General features: G+C 45.6%; 1 protein-coding gene across 1 annotated transcript in view; it reads right to left on the bottom strand.

Annotated features, from left to right (window-relative positions):
- The window catches only part of LOC147887191 (ARM repeat superfamily protein), a 53,883-nt gene extending 34,249 nt beyond the window's left edge, over positions 1–19,634 (bottom strand). Inside the window, exons 1-8 of the mRNA XM_087394168.1 lie at positions 19,488–19,634; positions 16,310–16,423; positions 15,877–15,942; positions 1,147–1,236; positions 919–1,038; positions 700–728; positions 328–470; positions 40–134 (exon numbers count right to left, since the gene is read on the bottom strand). Coding sequence (XP_087250294.1) covers positions 40–134; positions 328–470; positions 700–728; positions 919–1,038; positions 1,147–1,236; positions 15,877–15,942; positions 16,310–16,423; positions 19,488–19,577 — 747 coding nt within the window. The 5' untranslated portion in view covers positions 19,578–19,634. The remainder of the gene's footprint in view (positions 1–39; positions 135–327; positions 471–699; positions 729–918; positions 1,039–1,146; positions 1,237–15,876; positions 15,943–16,309; positions 16,424–19,487) is intronic.
- Between the last annotated feature and the right edge of the window lie 672 nt (positions 19,635–20,306).

Raw genomic sequence — 20,306 nt, 5'->3', positions numbered from 1 at the left:
TCAAGGATGTGTTATCCAAAGCGGGTTTAAAGTTAACACCGGAGAATTCTTAATCTCTTGCAAGAACTCTGAAAGGGCTGAGTCTGCTTGTTGCCGAATCTCATGACTGGAATCACTAAGCATGTTAAACAGACCTGCATATTCAGTTACACAACAGTCCTTACAACTCGTGCAGTTTGGACACTAACATGCTCAAACAGAAAGATATATGCTCTTACAGCATTCATTGAGATGCAGGTAAAAAGCAAGGATATCACAAACTTTAAGAGTTAAAGTCTCAATTAGCAACGTCTACCTAATTTCAGAAAAGTAAGAGTGCACACTTACCATCAAGAAAGTCTGGCAAGAACCCTAGCATATCAATGTCTGGTACACTGTCTAAAACAGTTATCCATCCCACCAGAAATTGACGAACGTATGGATTAAGAACATTCATCCGCTCCCTAAGCAGTGGTATGAATTCTTCAATGCTGCTCGGTGCACAACCAAAGACCAGTATCATGACCAGAATCCCCCTTTTTTTGGTAAATCTTGCTAAAAGCAGTGGGCTAATCTAAAGAAACAAAAGCATTGACGCAAAAGGAAAGACAAAGATAAAAACCATGTTTCACCTTCGATGTGTTTTATTGCAAGGCATTGTAAGGCACTGAAAGTATCTAAATGCGTACAGAAACAAAAAAGAACTATGGAAAAACACACCTGAACTGATCACTTTCTGTGACAATATCCTGCATGGAAAGAGCTGCGATGGTCAGTGCACCAGCACCGCTTTTATTTAAAATAAGGAACAGCAAGCAGTTACCTTCAGAAGACATATTTTGGAATAAGTTGATTACAACACAACCCCCAGCCACTTTAGTGGGCATTCACAACAACATGATACACTTGCAATCAATGCCAACTGGAAAATGGGCAAACCTTAACAAGCCTGTCAAGGAGATGTGCAGCACTTTGCACATTCGCATCAGAATCTGCTGAAAGCTTGCACAGCGCATCAAATATTTGATTGAAAAACAAAATAAACTCTCCTCTAGCTACCTGCCAATAAACCAGAGTTAGGAGCTCTAAAACTATCAAATTGTTGATAAAAGTTTGAATAACCTTCGTTGAAGGGTGAACTGTTGATTGTACACAAATCGATAATACCTTTGCAATATTGTACAGTGCCTCACAGGCATAGTACCGTACCCGGCTGTCTTGATCGCCCAGGGAGTTGAGCACAGGTGGAACAATTTGCTGTCATCAAAACAAAAAGGCCATTTGAAGGTCAGTCAATGTGGTCAGTGAGCTCAACTTTGACAACGGTATGCATTCTCTGGTGCTGTAAAATTAGGACCCAGACTGATAAAGCCACTAGTATTATTGAATTGAAACGGCCATATTTCACTTTAAGACAGCACAATTTCTTTAGTATGCCAACAACTAACAATGTCTATGGTTTTAAGATAAGGCTGGAAATCCAAAATCGGTTTTTAGTCTATGCTAGCCTGTATGTACTAGCATCAAGCATCCCCAATCACAGTCCAAATGGATAAATAGACATCAGCAGTGGACACAAGATTGAACCCTAAAGAAGCAGACGTGGCTTTTAGCACCTCCTTATCAAATCAGAACCAAAATAGATGGAGGCATACCTCTCTCTCTCTCTCTCTCTCTCTCTCTCTCTCTCTCTCTCTCTCTGTGAGAGAGAGAGAGAGAGTAGGCACAGAGCTTAATTGCTTCAATGTGAGTATGGTTATTTCAGAACAGCACACTATCTCAAATCAGATGCAATACTCTAAAGTGAATTTGGCAATTCCTCTGGCAGATTTGTGTAGCTCTTCCCAATGCAACACTAAAATATGGTACAAGATTTAACATAGAGCTTGACACACCAAGCTAAGCAGTCTTATTTAGTAGACTGACCAAAATCTTCACATCAGTGATCCATTGTCAAGAAGAAAAAGGCCACTTTACTTCTATAGCTTCTCAGCATTGAGGCATTGTGCGAAAACCAGATTGAGCAAATGGGTAAATTATGAGAATAGGTGTACCAACACCCGCTTCAAAGTCCCCATACGAGGAGGATATATGGCATGTCATACGATAGGACCTTTTGGAGAGACTTTAAAACTGACACATGGTTGGCGGTTATGCCAGCTTTTACAGGTCAGTTTGAAGGATTACTGGCCATTATGGTTGACCAGTGGAAGGGAGGAATGAGTCCATATGTTACAAGAGGTCATTGCCCCACCGGTGATATATAGGTTATAAAGTTACATTAGTTTCAAATTTTCAAGATCATAGACATAGTTCTCGTAGCTACCAAACTACCATGGATTCTGCTAGGTCTACCTTCCACAATTTTGTCTCTTGTACTCCATTAGTTGATAGAGAAGAGGAGTTATTTTTAGTCTTTGATAAGATCATAGATGTCCTAGGCACCTACTTGGGAGCCCAAGATGATTTTGAAGACCTCATCAAAGTATATGCAAGACCACATCACGAGTTTTGCGTCTTCTCCCACCCTACTCATTACAAACTTGCCACTGTCTTGCTCTCTATAGCTGCATTCATTACTTAATGCACTTCCTCTCTCATTCCTTCTTCCATCTCACCTTCTCCCACCGTCCTCATTACAAAGTTACCATAGTCTTTCTCTCTTTATAGCATTCTTACAACCTAGTCTTTGCCTTTTTTACATACCATGGATCTCTTCAAAGCCATATCTCAAGTGAAGCAACTAATAAGTGGCAATTTAGAGTGGATTGCTGAGAATGAAGTGAAGAGAGCAGAGATAAATAATAGACAATGCACCTAACCATTGACACAAATTGCAAAAATAAAACTTTGTGACTCAAAAGAGGCTAGAGAAGGAGGAGCAAGACAAAATAAGGATGAGAAAACAAGAAATAGAGAATTTGTTATCACTCACATAAGAGCTAGTATTTTTTAAATAATATTTCTTATCATAGCGCTCATTTTGTGGATGATATCCACCAAATGAAGAACAAGCTATAAGGAGACTACAAACATCTTTATAGGCCAGAATCTCCAATTCCTTACTTGTTTTCTATAGTTGTGAGTACACTGACTAATGAAGACATGCAAGATGAAGAAGAGTGGGTCATAGCGCTCGTAGGCAGCACAGCAGTAGGGCCTATTTATAGGCCAGTTACCCCAAACAGATCAGGTCCAGGGGGTTGTAGCAGTCGGCAGTCTGGTCGGGTTATCCTGGCCCAGGTCGGTCCTAGGTCAGCCACCTGTCAGCCTGGATGGCTGGTTGTGTCTGCAACTGGCTGGTCAGCTCCACAGACTGAAGGAGCCTCCTCCCTATAAATAGAGGGCATTCCCTCATCTCTTTCTATCCATGGAAGCCTACTTTGCCAGTGCACGGAGAGACAGAGAGAGAGAAGAGGGGGGGGAGGGGCGCCCCCTTGGTCTTGGTCAGATTTTGTGCAATTGTTTAGCCCCGCATCCACTGGAAAGTTGCTGCTCACTTGAGCTCTAGTCTTTCCCACAGTTGTGGCCAAATACTCATCTGCATTCTTTCTCTATACCTTCTCTATTCTCTGAATGGTGATCAGTGTGTGCGTATGCATATCATTTGTGAATGACAAGATGTCTCTGCTGTTGGTGAGGTTCAGAGATCAGTACCTCGGTTTCTAACACAATGGTCAGCCAAGTAGAGTGTCATGGGCATCTGCCGCCCATCGCATGGCTGTATACATGGCAACCCTGCAGCCCACAGCAGCAGACAGCAAGTCTGCAACAGCAGAACAGGTCCACATGGCCACACAGGTGCCACCTGGCCTGCACAGTCAGCAGCAGGTACGGGGCAGCCTGTAAGGCAGCTGATGTGAGCAATACATGCCAGCAACAGCATGAGCAGGTCGGCAGAATAGGTTGGCAGCCAATCCAGGGCTGCCACATGGCTGTACAGCAGGCGGAACAGGTACAGCCGTACCCAACTGCCTCAGGGTTGGCCGGAAACAGCAGCAGGCCCAGTCTCGCCCCGCATGGCGGGTCGGCCAGCAGGCTGGTTGGCCCAGATCAGGCTGGCCCGGATCAGGCAGTCGGACCCACAGCAGGAGGGGTCCAAAACCTATATAAAGGACTCCCCCTCCCTCATTCTTCATCAGTATTTGCATCCTCAGTTCAGCCTCAGCAGCCCACAGCCTCTAGCAGCAAATAGGGAGAGGGGGAGCCTATTGGCGGTGAATAAACAGTAAATACTCACCGCTCAGCCATAGGTTCTAGACAAGAACCACATTAGAGCCTTAGGTCTAGACCATGAGGAGGAAGATAGTCCAACTGAGGGTCAGGTCATGCATCCGATCCCACATGCCCAACCTCCAACCTACTACCTTTAAGGCCAACCGGCCATACAAGCCCTTGAATTGAGCCCCTGGCTTGTATTTATAAGCCTGGCTTCAGCGATCCTTAGCACATAACTCTAAATACGAGGGTTATGCTATTGATAGCCTGCTATCTTTGGGATCATGCACCAACTATAGAAGCCAGCTCGCTTGAAGGCCAAGCTTCTCCGGGAATAGCACTACCTTTCCTGGATTAGTGTCGCTTTTCTTCAAGCAGCTCCACCCACAAGATTTAGACCTTATCCAATGCTGACGGTTAGAACATAACGTTTGTTTGTAACAACTTTCAGAACTGTATGAAATGAAAACAATTCAATTATGCCATAATAATATGGAGCTGCGTATCCAAAAACTGTTTTATATAAAGACTGGGAGGGACAAACACCAAGACCCGAACTGCCTCACCACTACTATGGATTTTTGGCTTACAAGAAAACCCGACTATGGACCCTAACACCAAGACCAGACACTGAAGGAGCCCTCAGCCGAGAGAACCTGAAAGAACCTCGTTAGATCTGGAGGCAGCTCTCATGGGAAGGTCCCAGAGAGTGAGATCTTCATCTGCCTTGGACCCTAGAGCAGAGAGCTACTTCAACAAAGACTAATCGATTTAAACATGCCCCAAACTTTCAGACTCACCCATTTGAAAACTGAACAGCTCATGTTTTAGAAACGACTTTGAGTGCTCCATTTTTGTGCCAAATAGGGCTTCTACGATAGTCCAATTATCAGCAGCGTTCTGCGAGAGGTCAAGATGATGGAAAAATTCCGGGCCTAAGGCTTTACCCAAGATGCCAGTTGCCTCTTGATTTCCTCTCTTCCACAATGATAATTTTTGGGCTCACTGTACTCGATACGATACTCCATAGACCTTTTTGCATAAAAAGAAGCTGAGTTGATAATTGCCATGCAGCAAAATTCCTCGTATCAAACCTCAGAATGGAACTCTCTGACTTATCTTTCTTCCATGAATCCATTGCAACCACTTTGAACAAACCAAAATCTCAGAAACTCTGACCCTTCACACTGCTTTGGTGAATCAATCTCTCATGCATGACCAGAAACACTCAGGCTACACGCAAAATGACTGTCACGACCCGCTTTGATACCAAATGTTAGAACAGATCGTTTGTTTCTAACAACTTTCAAAATTGCATGAAATGAAAACAATCCGATATGCCACAAGAATATGAAACTGTGTATACAAAAACTGTTTTATATAAAGACTGGGAGGGACGAACAAGAAGACCCGAATTGCCTCACCATACTATGCGAATAGGTGAAGCCTCTATGTAGGCATCTACACCCAAGACAAGTGCTAGGAACACTAGTACATAAAATGTTTGAGCAGTGGTGTGGCATCTCTATGACGATCCTCTGGATACTAGTGGGAGGAGCAAGCCCACGGGAAATCCTATTGATGTACGAGGGTGCGCTGGCATAAAACCTGTGATAGAGCACTGGTGAAGATCAATGTGTGTGGTCCACTAGCTCCAAACCATCCCTAAAAGACAATGGTAGCAAACGCAGATCTCGTAGTACACAGGGCATTTGAAAGCAATGTGCTCCTCAGACTCAACCTCCTACCGATCACATAGAGTGTAGATGTGACCCTCTTTGGGTATGCTCTCAACCCCCCACTTTGAATGCGTAGTCGGTACAATGATATATGGAAGTCCACAAATCAGCAATAAACCCTCTGTCTCTTGCTCTGGCCTCCTCGATGACACCTCTCAGTGAGTATGTAATCTAGAGTCGCGTGATGAGCCCGAAAGCTTGCCTCTCCATCAAGCCTACATGTCCTTCGGCCTTGAGTCCCTAGAGCTCTTCGAGCAATAGATCTTGGACATGACATGCCCAATCTCATGTGATCCCCTTTCTTGTGAATGGGAGTGATAGTGTTAAGGGTCCAGGTGTGAGGGAAACCCTTGCACAAACCACTTTGTTAAAAAGCTTTGCTAAGATTGGGGCCATAGTACTTATTCCATATGCAATGTATTCAATACGTAGTCCCTCAAGATCTTTCACTCGACCGTTGTGAAGATTCAAAGCTGCATATTTGACCCCACCAGCGGTGAAAAGTGTGCAAGAGATAAGACGGGGTAATTGTGATAGAGAGGAATACGTTAAGTTACTTAACGAAACAAAATACACACCAATACAAACACAAGAAAACAAGAGAAGGGAAAGGGGGGACGGGGGGGACATATATCAAAGCAAAACATTACCTAAAACCATATGGTATTCAAAAATAGTACAACCTTAAGACTTAAAAGAAAATGGACTTTGGAGCTCCTTGCTTTGGATGATAAGATAGATGTTCATGCATACACACGAATCAATAAAGCACAACACTTGGCCAACGGCTAGATGAAAATTCTTATAGAACTTGCATGTCCATGAAAGTGAGAAAAATATACCTTCATGACGCTAGAATACATACAACCGTACAAATTTAAAAATTTTGTAATGAATTGAAAAACAAAGGTGTGTGCGTGCATGTGTGTGTGTTGTGTGTCTGTGTAGCATGAAACAAAGCTAAAAGTAGAAGTGAAACTTAACTTGTTCTCGGTATAAGTACTTTCAAAAGATTCCAAAATCCCTAGGATAATCTAGTACTTACCAAGTATAACATCCAGCCCAAAAAAACAACTACAACAACAAAAAGAAGGAGATGATGATGAAGAAGATGAGGAAGAAAGAAGAAATACAAGAGTGAGAGAGAGAGAGAGAGAGAGAGAGAGGGAAAGAAAGAAAGAAAGATATATTAACGTCCTCGGAAAGCCTCACAGGCCTATTGGACAAAGTACATCAAGAGAAGAAACTCAAACAACCTCTGGAGCCTGTTGGCTGGAGCAAAGGATGCGCTAGGGCCCTTGCTGCGTGCTATGCTAAGCTAAAGAGATCAAGAGCTCAAACTCAAAACTCAAGACTCAAACTGAAAACTGAGACTCAAAATCCGAAACCCGGTGCCATGGTGGCTCTCCGGTGGGCTACAAAGATGTCTAGGAACTACGTCTATCGAGTTATCTCTCATTGTGGCAAAGGACGTGATCTCCTCGACCTTTGCATCAGATGGGCTATGTCAAAAGTGACACCTCGTCTCTGGCAGGCTCCTTTGAGGAGAGCTGAGATAGACCAGACCTCAATCGTGTGTGCTCTCGTCCCTCACTATGCCGTGCGTGGTCTCTACGTCTCTGGCTCGACAGCGTCGCTTCGTCTCTCCCCAGTGATCCACGCTGCCCTCATGTCACCTAGCCCCTCCTCCTCCACCCCACTATGTCCTGAAGCTGACTCAAATGCAGCGAAATCCATGACATGGCACTATGCTCGCGGTCCATCTCGGCCCCCTCTGGCGCAGACACCTCCTGTTGCTATCTGATCTATCTCAATAGTCTCTCTCTGTGCCGTCACATCTCAATCACATAGAGCCTAACGCAGATGTGATCATGGAAATGTATCAACCGTGGGAGTGGAACCCTCTGGAAAGAGGCAATGGTATCATCCTCAGACCCCATAGTAGGCTAGGCAAGAATATAAGAAGTGCTCCTATTTCTCGACCTCCGCCATCGAGCATAACCTACATATATGTTGCCCTCTTGATGTGCCTACAGCTTTCCCTGCCTCAATCCTCAATTGATGGGAGGAGACCTGCGTCTGCCCAATGGCAATTTTCAATGCATGTGAAACTCCTCTGTCCTCTAGGTACAGGGGTCTATGATGAGTCCATCCTCCGATACTCTCAAGATGTGGTTGCAATAGAACTAGATCTTTGTGGAGAACTCCTGGTCCCCGCCTAAGTCCGAGACGTATGGAGCTGGAGGAGACCGTATGATACGATTAATCTCATCTCGTGGGATCAACTCGGGTGGTGCACCCATCCTATACTGAAAAAGGGGAAGACGGTCCATCTGAATACCCTGACTAGCAAACCATGTGGGTACGCATGCATGCATACCATGCTACGCTAACCCCACTCTCTGCTAACCATTTGGGTGACTCCCGTGCCAGCCTCAATAGTCTCCAATTGGGTAAGGCCCAAACTCTGGGGAGGAATGTCACTCTCTGCAAAATGGCATCAATCTAAAGTGGTGTCATGGTGAACTCTGCCTATACTATTTGATGGGGGACTAAGGGCTTACTCCGAACCTAGGAAACCATCCTAGACCCCATAATCACCTGTAGCCTCTCAAATCCCCTCAAGTTTGTCGCCGAGAGGTCACACCCCCAAAAAGGCGCTGCATAGATGGCAATCGATCGAAAAGCCAGCCCTTCATCGGTGGGTCGTGGCAGTGCACCTAAAAGCATTACCTCTCTAGTCGGACCAAAGCTTCCTATCCTCATGTGAGTCATGCCTTGGTTGCATGGACCATCTTGAAAACTGACCCTGTGAAGACTGCCCCCAAGTGTGTGTAAGACTGCACTATCTCCAGTGGCTCACCTCAGTAAGTGAAGCTGTCGGTACAGTACTGTGCACGAGGTGTTGAAGATCATAACTTTAGTCTTCCCAAGGTTACTATCAAGTCTCTCTATCTCTGCAAAACACCTCTAAGGCCTCCAAATGTCTCTACAATCCCTCTGACATATCATCAAGGAGGCGAGGACAGGAAGCAGAGGATTTATTGTTGCTTTGTGGATTTCCGCAAGGCATTTGACACAATTCCGAGAGCCCACCTCACAAGGCGCCTACAAGATTTGGGTTATGACCAGGAGATCATTTGGGCTATCATGGCACTTTACGAGAGAGTTTCAAGCAGAGTCCGGGCAAGATCTGAGTGGACAGACGAGATCATGAGCACTATCAGGGTCAAACAAGAGTGTCCATTATCACCTACCTTGTTTGGCCTCTACATTAACGAGCTTAAGACAATAATGCAGACCCAGGGGGGGTAGGTTGCTATCTTGTGGGCACGTGATCCGAATATTGCTTTACGCAGATGGTGTGGCTCTCGTCTTCCTCAGCAGAGGGGCTCCAGAGACACATTGACGCACTACAGTCCTTTTGTGAGTCTCATGATTTGAAGGTCAACCTGGGTAAAACCAAGGTTATGATCTTCAATACATCTGGAGCCGTCATGCACCAGGAGCAGTTCACATTTAATTGGTCACCAATTGATATACTTTCATCATACACTTATCTTGGGGTTGTCTTTTCCGGACCCATCTTCACTATGAGACCCGCGATGTAGGCATGCTTGAGCAGAGGATATGTTTCATTGGCCAGACTAGAGAGCCGCTCGCACTTTCAGGATCCACGGACCAAGGGGTTGCTTTTTGACTCCTTGGTCCGTCCAGAGGGGATGTACTAGACTTGTCGGATACAGAGTGGGCCCGTGTAGAGCAACTACAGGTTCAGGTTCTCATGTTATCACGGATGATTCGCGGTAAGCCATCCGTTCCTCACCAAATCAGGTGTAGCAGGCTACCATGGCTAGCACTATCCTCTTCTATGGCACTTGCAGTAGGAGGGGACCAGAGGTGCTAGTATGCACGCACAGAGAGATGGTTTGAGCGACTGGGGCTCCACATGGATAGACTACCTCCCTTCCAATACAGTATGGATGCTCCGTTTTCTCCCCTCCTATCACACGAGGTCAACCAGGTTATCCGTGAGGATCTCTTACAGCTACACACATTTCGGACCTGGTTGGGACCCAGTGAACTCCCAGTGAAGCTTAGCTTCTATAGAGATCACTTCCTACATATTGCAGCTGAGGGTTTCATTGACCCCCCACGATACACGCAGATCTACTTACCCCACTCACTGAGGATCTCTATCGGGCTCTTCACATAGACTTCGTAACGACAGCGGCAGAGCAAAGCGACTACCCAAGGAGAGGCACATATGCACATTATGTGACATGCAGGAGATTGAGATAGAGGAGCACTTCATTCTTCAGGTGTCCTATTTACCATGAGATCCGAGGGCGTTTCTACTGCCTCTTCAGAGATAGCTATGGGATTTTGGCCCAATTCCTCTCCTACCCAGACGAGCGATGTTTGGCAGGTTTCATTCATGAGGTACTTAGACACTGCAAGAGGATACTTCAATCACAGAGACAAGAGCAGACTTTTTCCTTGGTTAATCCCTCTCAAAGCTCTATCACAGAGTTTTTTCAGCCACATCACATGGACCCCCACGAGATGAGGCCTCGACATGACCATGACCCAAAGCCAGTGACCCGACAACTCAAACAAAGGGTTGACACACATATCACACTTAGGGACATCACCTCCATGTTTAGAGTCGGAGCCCAACCGACAAGGGTCACGGTAGCCGTGATTAGACGCAAAGCTATGACCAAAAGACGTGCCAGGGCTGCACCTGTGAGTGGCCGACAACACTCTATCACCAATTTCATGCCCCCATTACCTCATCCACCCTGATGTCATGATGATGATGATGATGATGATGAGATTGATATATAGTCGACCATCGACATGACTATGTTGTACTTAGGACTTAGTACTACCATTTTGCATTTTTGCATTTTGCATTGGTGTGGATGCTCGTTTAGTAGCTCCACCACCACAGCTCGTTTGTACCAAGTTTTTCACAATCTCATAGACCCATCGGTCTTCCGAAGACTTTAATAAACTTTCTTTCTTTCTTACTTTCTGCTGAAGATGATATGAGTACTATGTGATCCGCATATAGCAGTATCCGTATCACTAAATCAGCCAGTAGTGATCCCTCACCTCCTAGGCAGCTGATTTGAAGATACAGAGACCTCGTTCAAGCAAGGGAGGAACGCATTCATTAGGATTTCTTTATAGATGATATGAGCAGACTGACTGGCAATGCTAATATTGAGGTGCACAAGAAGATATGGAAGGCGAAGACTAGAAGGTGAAATTCCGGCAAAGTTTTGAGTTACTATGAAGGAAGTAAAAGGTGACAAGCTCACATAACTTCTCTTCTTAAAACGATTTTAGCTTAAGACGTTAAAATCCCACTATTAGTGGTAAACTAGCCGTTCTCTTCACTCATCCTCCATCATGCTTTCACACAGAATGAGGGAAGGTTAATAGCGTTCTCCTTAATATCCAGGCGAATCCACCGTAGGAGGGATGCCAACCGGCCTCTTCAATTTAGTATCCTATTTTCTTTGCTATTCGAGGGTGTCTAGCCAATTAACTGTCCATTAAGTTAGCAGAAAACTGTTGGAAAGGTCACCTCCCCATCTGTAAGCCCCCAAATGAGGAGAGCGTGGGGGAGGGAGACCTAGGACAGAAGATGCCCAGAGAAGAAAGAGAGAGGGGGCTGCCACATGGGCAGCACCTCGCAAGAGAAGAAAGCTGCAAAGGACGGAACCTGTGGAAGGAGCAGAAGGCGGGGACAGCAAGCCCTAGATCTGATCTGGCAGGGCACGATGACATCAGCAGTGTACAGCGCAGGACACGTGGCTGGGAAGAGGACATGGCAGAGGCGCAGATATGGCAGGATGTGCGGGCCCAGATCTGCAGCAGGAACTGTGGCTGTCAGTGGGCAGGAGGCAGGCCTTTTATAGGCTGGATACCTGCCTTGAAAGGAGGGCCAAAGGACCCTGAAAGTGTGGGCCAAAAGCCCTGGGGGGGTGTGCCCTTTTAGGGCTGGACCAGCCACAGACTGGTCGGCCAGTCTGGTCGGCCAGTCTGTAGCAGGCTGGTCGGTTTTTTACCAGCCCCCTTGGGGCCTATATAAAGAGGCCATTGAGCCTCACTCAATCATCACTTGGAGCAGCACAAGTACCAGCAGAAAGGAGCAGCACGGAGCTTGCCTTAGGCCTCAGCACTGGAGGTAAAGGGAGCACACAGGAGCTGCAGACTTAGCAAAGAGTGCTGCCCACCTAGGCTGGTGCAAAGACAGCAAGGTGGAAGGGTTCTGGACGGAAAGTCTACAGAAGCTCGAGGTGGAGCACGCGGACTCGAGTCTAGAGATAGCCAGCAGATAGGAGGAGGACTTTGTGGTAAGATCAGAGGACCACACCATTGGTGGGACTCTGGATCTGTCTCTTTTGTATTGTGTCCATAGTTGTGGATGGAAATATATATTTTGGTGGTTTCTCTATCTGGTTGGTTCATTGTCTATTGATGAGTCTGCACACCTATTGTATGCACATAAGTAAAGAAGTTTGTGATTCCACACCCACACCGCACACTGTGTGAGCTCCTTGGCATTACTATAAGTCTTCCGCTACGTGTACCCTCTGTTGGGTCTTTTCTAACATGGTATCAGAGCCCAAGTAGGAGGCTCACAAGTGTGGGAGCCTGAAGGCCTCTACCTTGCTGAAGGACGACCCTGATTCAAAAGCTCTAGGGAATCGACTTCCACGACTCGAGGATTGTGCCCTTGCGAGAAGGAGAGTGACTCAGGTTCAGTCAAGTGCGTTCAGAGTTCTGGTTTACTGAAATTGAGTTTGGTTGACTTTGCTATGTGGTATAAACAGCAGAGATGTCGACCTCTACAGCCTCTTCAGCCCCTGCTTTCCCTTCCTCCTCCCCCAGTTTTCTCTCTTTCACTATCCCTAATTTTGGAGAGTCTGGGAACCTGGACAGGACTAATTACCCAATCTGGAAAGTGAAGATCCGGAGTCATTTAGTGGCTCGGAAGTTGTGGAAGTTGACCACGGGAGAGGAGTCGAAGCCGGAGGACATGGTGGACAGTAAAGGGGAGGTACTCATGGCAGTAGACAGAGAGGAGCTTGAAGCCTGGGAAGAAAGAGATGCCCATGCCCTGGCAATAATCATAGGGACTACGGCGGACTCTGTTCTTCCGCATATCCAACTGGCCGAGACGTCAGTAGAGGCGTGGGCCACCCTCAAAGATCTGTACGAGACAGACAATACCTCCCAGATCGTGCTTCTTCAGCATCAACTCTACAATCTTGATATGGAAGAAGGAGATACGGTACATAGCCATTTGACGAAGGTCAAGGTGGTGAGGGATCAGCTGGCAACAATTGGTCAGAAGACAGACTCATGCCATCTGGCCTTGATGGTACTGAGGAGATTGCCTCAGAGTTTCAAGAGCTTTGTTACGGCTGTGACAGTAGGACAGAGGACCAAACCTCTGACGTTTGAGGAGTTGTGTCCATTACTGCTACAGGAGGAAGCTCGGGAGAAGCTCTACAACGAGAACAAAGACGACAAGGCGATGCTGGCAAAGGATTCTGCTGGCAAAGGAAAGGGCAAGCCTAACGGTGGCAAGTCCAATAAAGATGACTCTGACGACGAGGGGACTTCGAAGAGAAAGCACAAGAAGAAGTGTTTCTATTGTGATACGCCCGGACATTTTGCAAAGGACTGTAGAAAGAAAAAGGCGGATCTAAAAAACAAACAGGAGTCTGACTCAGATTCAAAGGGAAAGACCAAAGCAAATGTGGTAATCGAAGAGTTGTTCCTGGTGACATCACCGAGCGTTACCGAGGTCAGATATGTTGATCCAGAAATCACAGTAAGGATGTTTGACATAGAGATGTGGGTCGACGAGGAGTCAGATGCTTTTGTGAAGGTGAAGGACAACATGGAGCGCTTGGTACCTTCCAGGTGTGTGGCTGTTGACACTGACACGAGGGTGGATTCCATGGAAGGCCCTGGGGTCTCATGGCATGCTGGAGTTCAGAAGGGGACAGTACAGGATTACACAAGCGCTTGGTGGGTGCCTCAATGAGAGTTTGCTTTTAGAGCGAACATTCAGGCAGTACAACAGTCTGGTATGTATTGATATTCTGCATTTGAGCCTTTATAGCATGCTGTGGAGAGATTCTGCTCTTCATTTGTCTCAGGTGATAAGAGATTGGAAGGAATTGGCCTTCTTCGAAGGCAGAAGGGGAAGTATTGGTGCTTCTTCAAATCTTGGACGCAGATTGCTAGAAGGTGATGGACAAAGAGTACTGAAGCCAGAAGAGTACCTGCTTGAGAACTCAGCGAGAGTTCATGGTCCAGGTTATCTGGAAATATTCATTGGTTGCAGACCTTGCCAAAGGAAGGACGGGTTGAAACAGACCCTCAGAGCATGGTGCCTTGAAGACTCCAGGTTGTTCACTCATTATGAGGGGGACGACTGCAAGATCGTGACGGCTGGATTGCTCGAATTCAGAGGCGGGAATGTGACTGAAGGAGGTGGTGCCAGGAGGTGCTACCAAAGATGGACATGTGTACCAGGATGGTGTGCGGAAGCGGAACCGGACCTGGTGGAGCAGGAGCCACTGGATGAAAAGCCAGGAAAAGATTTCGACACCAAAACATTCCAGAGGACTACGACCAGGAAGTTACTGAAGCATCTTCATCAACGTGTTGGCATTGGGCTGAGATGTGTCGGCGAGAGGGGGTGTTGGAAAGGTCACCTCCCCATCTGTAAGCCCCCAAATGGGGAGAGCGTGGGGGAGGGAGACCTAGGGCAGAAGATGCCCAGAGAAGAAAGAGAGAGGGGGCTGCCACATGGGCAGCACCTCACAAGAGAAGAAAGCTGCAAAGGACGGAACCTGTGGAAGGAGCAGAAGGCGGGGACAGCAAGCCCTAGATCTGATCTGGCAGGGCGCGATGACATCAGCAGTGTACGGCGCAGGACACGTGGCTGGGAAGAGGACCTGGCAGAGGCGCAGATATGGCAGGATGTGCAGGCCCAGATCTGCAGCAGGAACTGTGGCTGTCAGTGGGCAGGAGCCAGGCCTTTTATAGGCTGAATACCTGCCTTGAAAGGAGGGCCAAAGGACCCTGAAAGTGTGGGCCAAAAGCCCTGGGGGGGTGTGCCCTTTTAGGGCTGGACCAGCCACAGACTGGTCGGCCAGTCTGTAGCAGGCTGGTCGGTTTTTTACCAGCCCCCTTGGGGCCTATATAAAGAGGCCATTGAGCCTCACTCAATCATCACTTGGAGCAGCACAAGTACCAGCAGAAAGGAGCAGCACGGAGCTTGCCTTAGGCCTCAGCACTGGAGGTAAAGGGAGCACACAGGAGCTGCAGACTTAGCAAAGAGTGCTGCCCACCTAGGCTGGTGCAAAGACAGCAAGGTGGAAGGGATCTGGACGGAAAGTCTACAGAAGCTCGGGGTGGAGCACGCGGACTCGAGTCTAGAGATAGCCAGCAGATAGGAGGACTTTGTGGTAAGATCAGAGGACCACACCATTGGTGGGACTCTGGATCTGTCTCTTTTGTATTGTGTCCATAGTTGTGGACGGAAATATATATTTTGGTGGTTTCTCTATCTGGTTGGTTCATTGTCTATTGATGAGTCTGCACACCTATTGTATGCAAATAAGTAAAGAAGTCTCTGATTCCACACCCACACCACACACTGTGTGAGCTCTTGGGCATTACTATAAGTCTTCCGCTACGTGTACCCTCTGTTGGGTCTTTTCTAACAAAAACAAGTAGTGAAAGCATGATGTCATCAAAATTTTAATATACTCCAAATATGAACCTAGAGTCCACAGTTTAAGCTTCGAATTTTCACCAGTACAGAGTTGAATCTTGATCAACATAACAATGAGCCAAAAGTTAAAAATCTTCACTTTTGAGGGTCAAGATGATGGCATACCTCAAGATGCTGTGCAGATTCCGCAGCCAGACCAACTGTGGCTGCAGCTAGACCAATTAGTCCACCCTGGGAAATACAAAATGACAGTTGAGCAGGATAAGCTTGGACACCAATGTTGTCTGAATTCTGATTTTCTGATTTCTTCAATACCAAAAACAGAAAGTACTAATGCAGATCCTTCTGAATCATTTCTAGGTCGGAGTATTTCAGTCATCAAAACTCCTGAGCCATCCCTACAGCATGCAAAGTCTGATGGCTTCATGACAGCAATCATACATACAAAACAGCATACAGAGTTTGTGATACATGAGTCATAGAATTTACAAATTTTGGTTGCAACAATCCTGGCTTTGTTTGAGATTCCACACACAAAAAATATTGATTTGGGTCTTTTTGGGTAGATGAAACAGACATCCTCAGGAATTACCAATACCTTCCGATGGTTTGCCTGAGGAGATAATGCAAAATCATTTGTCAACACGTTGATTATGGCAGAGATTCTTTCATGATCGCCACCAGCAGTCAACTGTCTTATGACGCCCTCAACCTAAACCATAACACAAAAAGATGTTTGAATTAAAAAAGCCACATGGAAACAACAAACTAAAAGATGGTATAAGAGAGACTGAAGGAACAAAAAATATGGTGAAAGATATGGACAAAGAGAGTTCTATAAAAGGATGCTAAGGCCTTTGACAAATCTGCGCTCAAAGGTAGTGGTGCATGTCCCAGGATACTATTTGCCTTCCTTCGTTACACATGGATTAGATTCATTTCCTCTTGGCAGATCCATCAAAAGCTATTGGACAGCCAGAGAAAATGAAAATATTCAAAGCAGTTCTCGACCATATTTTTCAATTTAGATGCTGACATTTTTATCGCAATACATAAAGGCCAAAGGAACTTCAAACTGCAACTAAATATGAGATTACTAGGTCTAGCCACTCCTTGATATTTTAGAAACTTCTCCTGTGGGTCAAGGCCTCTTTGTAGCACTACCATAACATTGGCTGGTAGCACAAGGAAGTTACATAAAGCACATCACATGCAAGTTGACGATGTTTATTCTGTAAATTCACCTGACTCAGGCGGAATCATCTACTAAAATCCACCTTGGTCCTCAAGAAATCAAGTCGCCAAAGAGGACTGCTGAGATTGGCAGAGATTGAAGGGTCAATGCCCCACATGTGCATCCCCATATGAGGACAACAGGACTTGACACCTTCAATCCATCCTGTATTTATATATATATACCTTTGTAAGACTAGAATAAGTCCAATCATACAAATTTAGATTTTTTTTTGTTCTAAAGACCAAAAATCTACACAGAAAATAAAAGAGAAAATGAAAGAGGAAAAAAAAGAGCTAAACAAAAACTTTTATGGCAAACAAAAGGAAGACATACTTAGCAAGCAAAGCAACACTTATGTCGTCATCAGTGCCCAAGCATAAGCAGCTATACTCGGTTTCTAAAGACCCACGGAGTCTCTTGGGCAAACCCAGTGCTTACTAAAATACGTCAAATAAACAAAAGAGAAAGAAAACAAGAAATAAAGAAGAAAGGAAGAAGGTGATTAAGCAAAAATAAACAAGCAAGTCAAGAAACAAAATCTTCCAAAAAACTGGAATTATCTCTCTCTCTCTCTCTCTCTCTCTCTCTCTCTCTCTTATTTAAAACATAAAAAGCTAAAAGGACCCTTTACATTTATGTATCGCTTCCTACAAAGAGGCAAAACTACATTCCTAACTTAGAAAGCACAAGCATACTCAATCAAACTCTCTTTTGAAACTAAAAGAAAAACGGGCTATTCAGCTCCCCCCTTTTTGTTTTCAGCTTAAGTTCAATCATTCTAAACATACCTAAGGCCGATACACCGTAGATAAAAGACTTCATATTTAAGATTGTGCGTACTTTTTTCATTATTTTCCTTGGATTAAACCTCGTGTAATAGTAAAGTGATTAAATTACTGTATTTAGTTGAGGGGCTGATGCATGTGCCGCAATAGCTCCAATTGTGTAGCACTTCATATATAGATTGCACTTCTTCCTAAAGAAACACTTCATGAGTTGCTAAAGGTAAACTTCCATGACGTGGGCATCTTTATCATATATTCAAGCTCCCATATGCCTAAAATAAATGATCGCACGAGTTTGGAGAATAAATTTTGAGCCACATAGGAGAATGCATTTTCCAAAGTGCTTGATATGACAGGTGTGCTAGTAAACCTCTATTTTCAAACCAGGAAAAAATTACGAACGTAGAAAGCATTCAAATGTTATATATACCTTTGTAAGACTAGAATAAGTCAAATCATACAAATTCAGCTTTTTTGTTGTTCTAAAGACCAAAAATCTACACAGAAAATAAAAGAGAAAATGAAAGTGAAGAAAAAAGAGGTAAATCTATAGCCCAAGCATTCAAATGTTGTTGTATCTATAGCTGGTTTCACCACTTACTGGGTGAAGGTGGCAGTTAGAGACCTTAACCTCAGAGACAAATAGGTCAGGTCAATTCTCGGTTAGACACCATTCTTTGACATCCTCCCAAGAACCAGCCCAAGTAGCCCTCGTGAATAAATTCATCACACTGCAAATTGCGAAAAGTGCTTTTCCCAGAATACTCTAAAGGTTGCCAAAGTGCTTCATCCAGACAAATAGGAGAGGTGAAATTGAAGTATAAACTTCCATTCAAATGATAACAATGAAATAATTGAGACTTGTAAGGATGTACAAACTGGACTCGTGAACTAGAAATGGTTTTCCATAGGCCCAGAAGGCCTGGTGATACAAGAATTCAGGATTCTGCCTCTGGTGTAATTCAAGACGAAGACGCAGATCTTCCTATTCGATTTCATGGTCAGCTTCCCTTACTTGACCAAATCAGAAACTCGTTTTGCTAACCCATCTAGATCAAATGTCAGGAATTTAAGAAGAAACAATACGAAACTGTGTCAACACCTGGAAAGCCACCTGTCCCTCAAGTGTCGAAATTGGCACAACAGATCTACAAAAATCTCTTATTGAAAAGCAAGGATTTAGGTTGAATTTGCATCATACGGAAAACGAATTCGGTTGAATCACGTCAGGCCTTCTTTGACGACCCTTGCATAAGCGATCTATGGAAATTCCAAATTACTAGAAACGCTCCAAGAACATTGTCGAACAGAGTACTCACGATCAAGAATCTTCCAGGCATCAACGCATGCAGGTAATGAGGAAAATTATACATAAGTCTTATTTGGCTCGAACGATATTCGCGACACAAATAACGAAACGAAATAACTACATTGGGGTCTTCCTGAGCTGAATGGATTCATACAATCTGCCCTGCTTTTGAGTTTCCATTCGGTTTATCGAAAAACGTGTCCGGGCGTGCGTGAAAGCTGCCCAGCAACCTTTTCACAGCCATGAGTCTTCTTGATTTGTGGTGAAGAACGAATTTTCCCGCTATATACTAGAGTTCACGTGGGCAGCAGGTCCACCCAATTGGATAATCTGCACGGGTGAGCTCATACTCGCTTGCTCTAGCAGGAGTCTATGGAATTAACCAGACTACACGGTACGCGGAGCCCAATAACGGCAGCAAAGATTCTCTGATCAGGCAATCTACCTCCAATGCCGCATTCTTCCGTTTCTCGTACAGCTTGTCGGAGAGGTTCCGGAAAACCGAAGCGGGCAGGAGGGACGAGACGTCTGACATGTTCGGAGCCGTGGGCAGGGGCGAGCCGTGGGCAGCATGCGTGGAAGAGGGAGGGGGACCGGGATCAAGGAGGGAAATTGGGAGGAGGAAGGGGTGGATCGAAGGGGGAGGGAGGGAGGGAGGGGAGGGAGGGAGGGAGGGAAGGTGGGAAGGAGAGAGGTGGCTATGGAGGGAGGGTGGCTATGGAGGGGAGAGCAGAGGAAGAAGAAGAAGAAGACTAGTGTCGCCGTTTGTGAAAGAGAGAAAGAGAAGAGGTTGAAAAGAGGGATAATGTTGATGTCAGCTAAGGTGTAAGCACAAAAAGCCTTAAAAGTAATGCCCCCCTCCCCTTCTCTGTTTCTCTCTTCATCATCATCTCCCCTGTCAGCATTTTCTTTCTTCCTCCTCCTGCTCTGTTGCCCTCCTCTGCTTCACCCATCATCCCTCCTCTCTCCACATCCCCATCCCACCCCATCCATCCCCATCCCACCCCATCCATCTCCATCCCCTCCCCCATCCATAGCCCCTCTCAACTCGCATCTTCATCCAACAACCCATCCCTCACAATCCAGCTCTTCATCCAAAACCCCTCCTCTCTCACTACTCAGCTCTGCATCTCATCTCTCTCCATTTCCCATCAACCCATCCCTCACAATCCAGCTCTTCATCCAAAACCCCTCCTCTCTCACTACTCACATCTCTTCATCCAAAACCCATCTCTCACAACTCAGCCCTGCATCCCAAACCCAT

Source organism: Dipteris shenzhenensis, chromosome 23 (assembly GCF_047967505.1).
Source record: "Dipteris shenzhenensis isolate YYH24624 ecotype China chromosome 23, Dip_SZ_1.0, whole genome shotgun sequence".
NCBI lineage: Eukaryota > Viridiplantae > Streptophyta > Polypodiopsida > Gleicheniales > Dipteridaceae > Dipteris > Dipteris shenzhenensis.
This window is presented reverse-complemented; position numbering and strand designations above follow the sequence as displayed.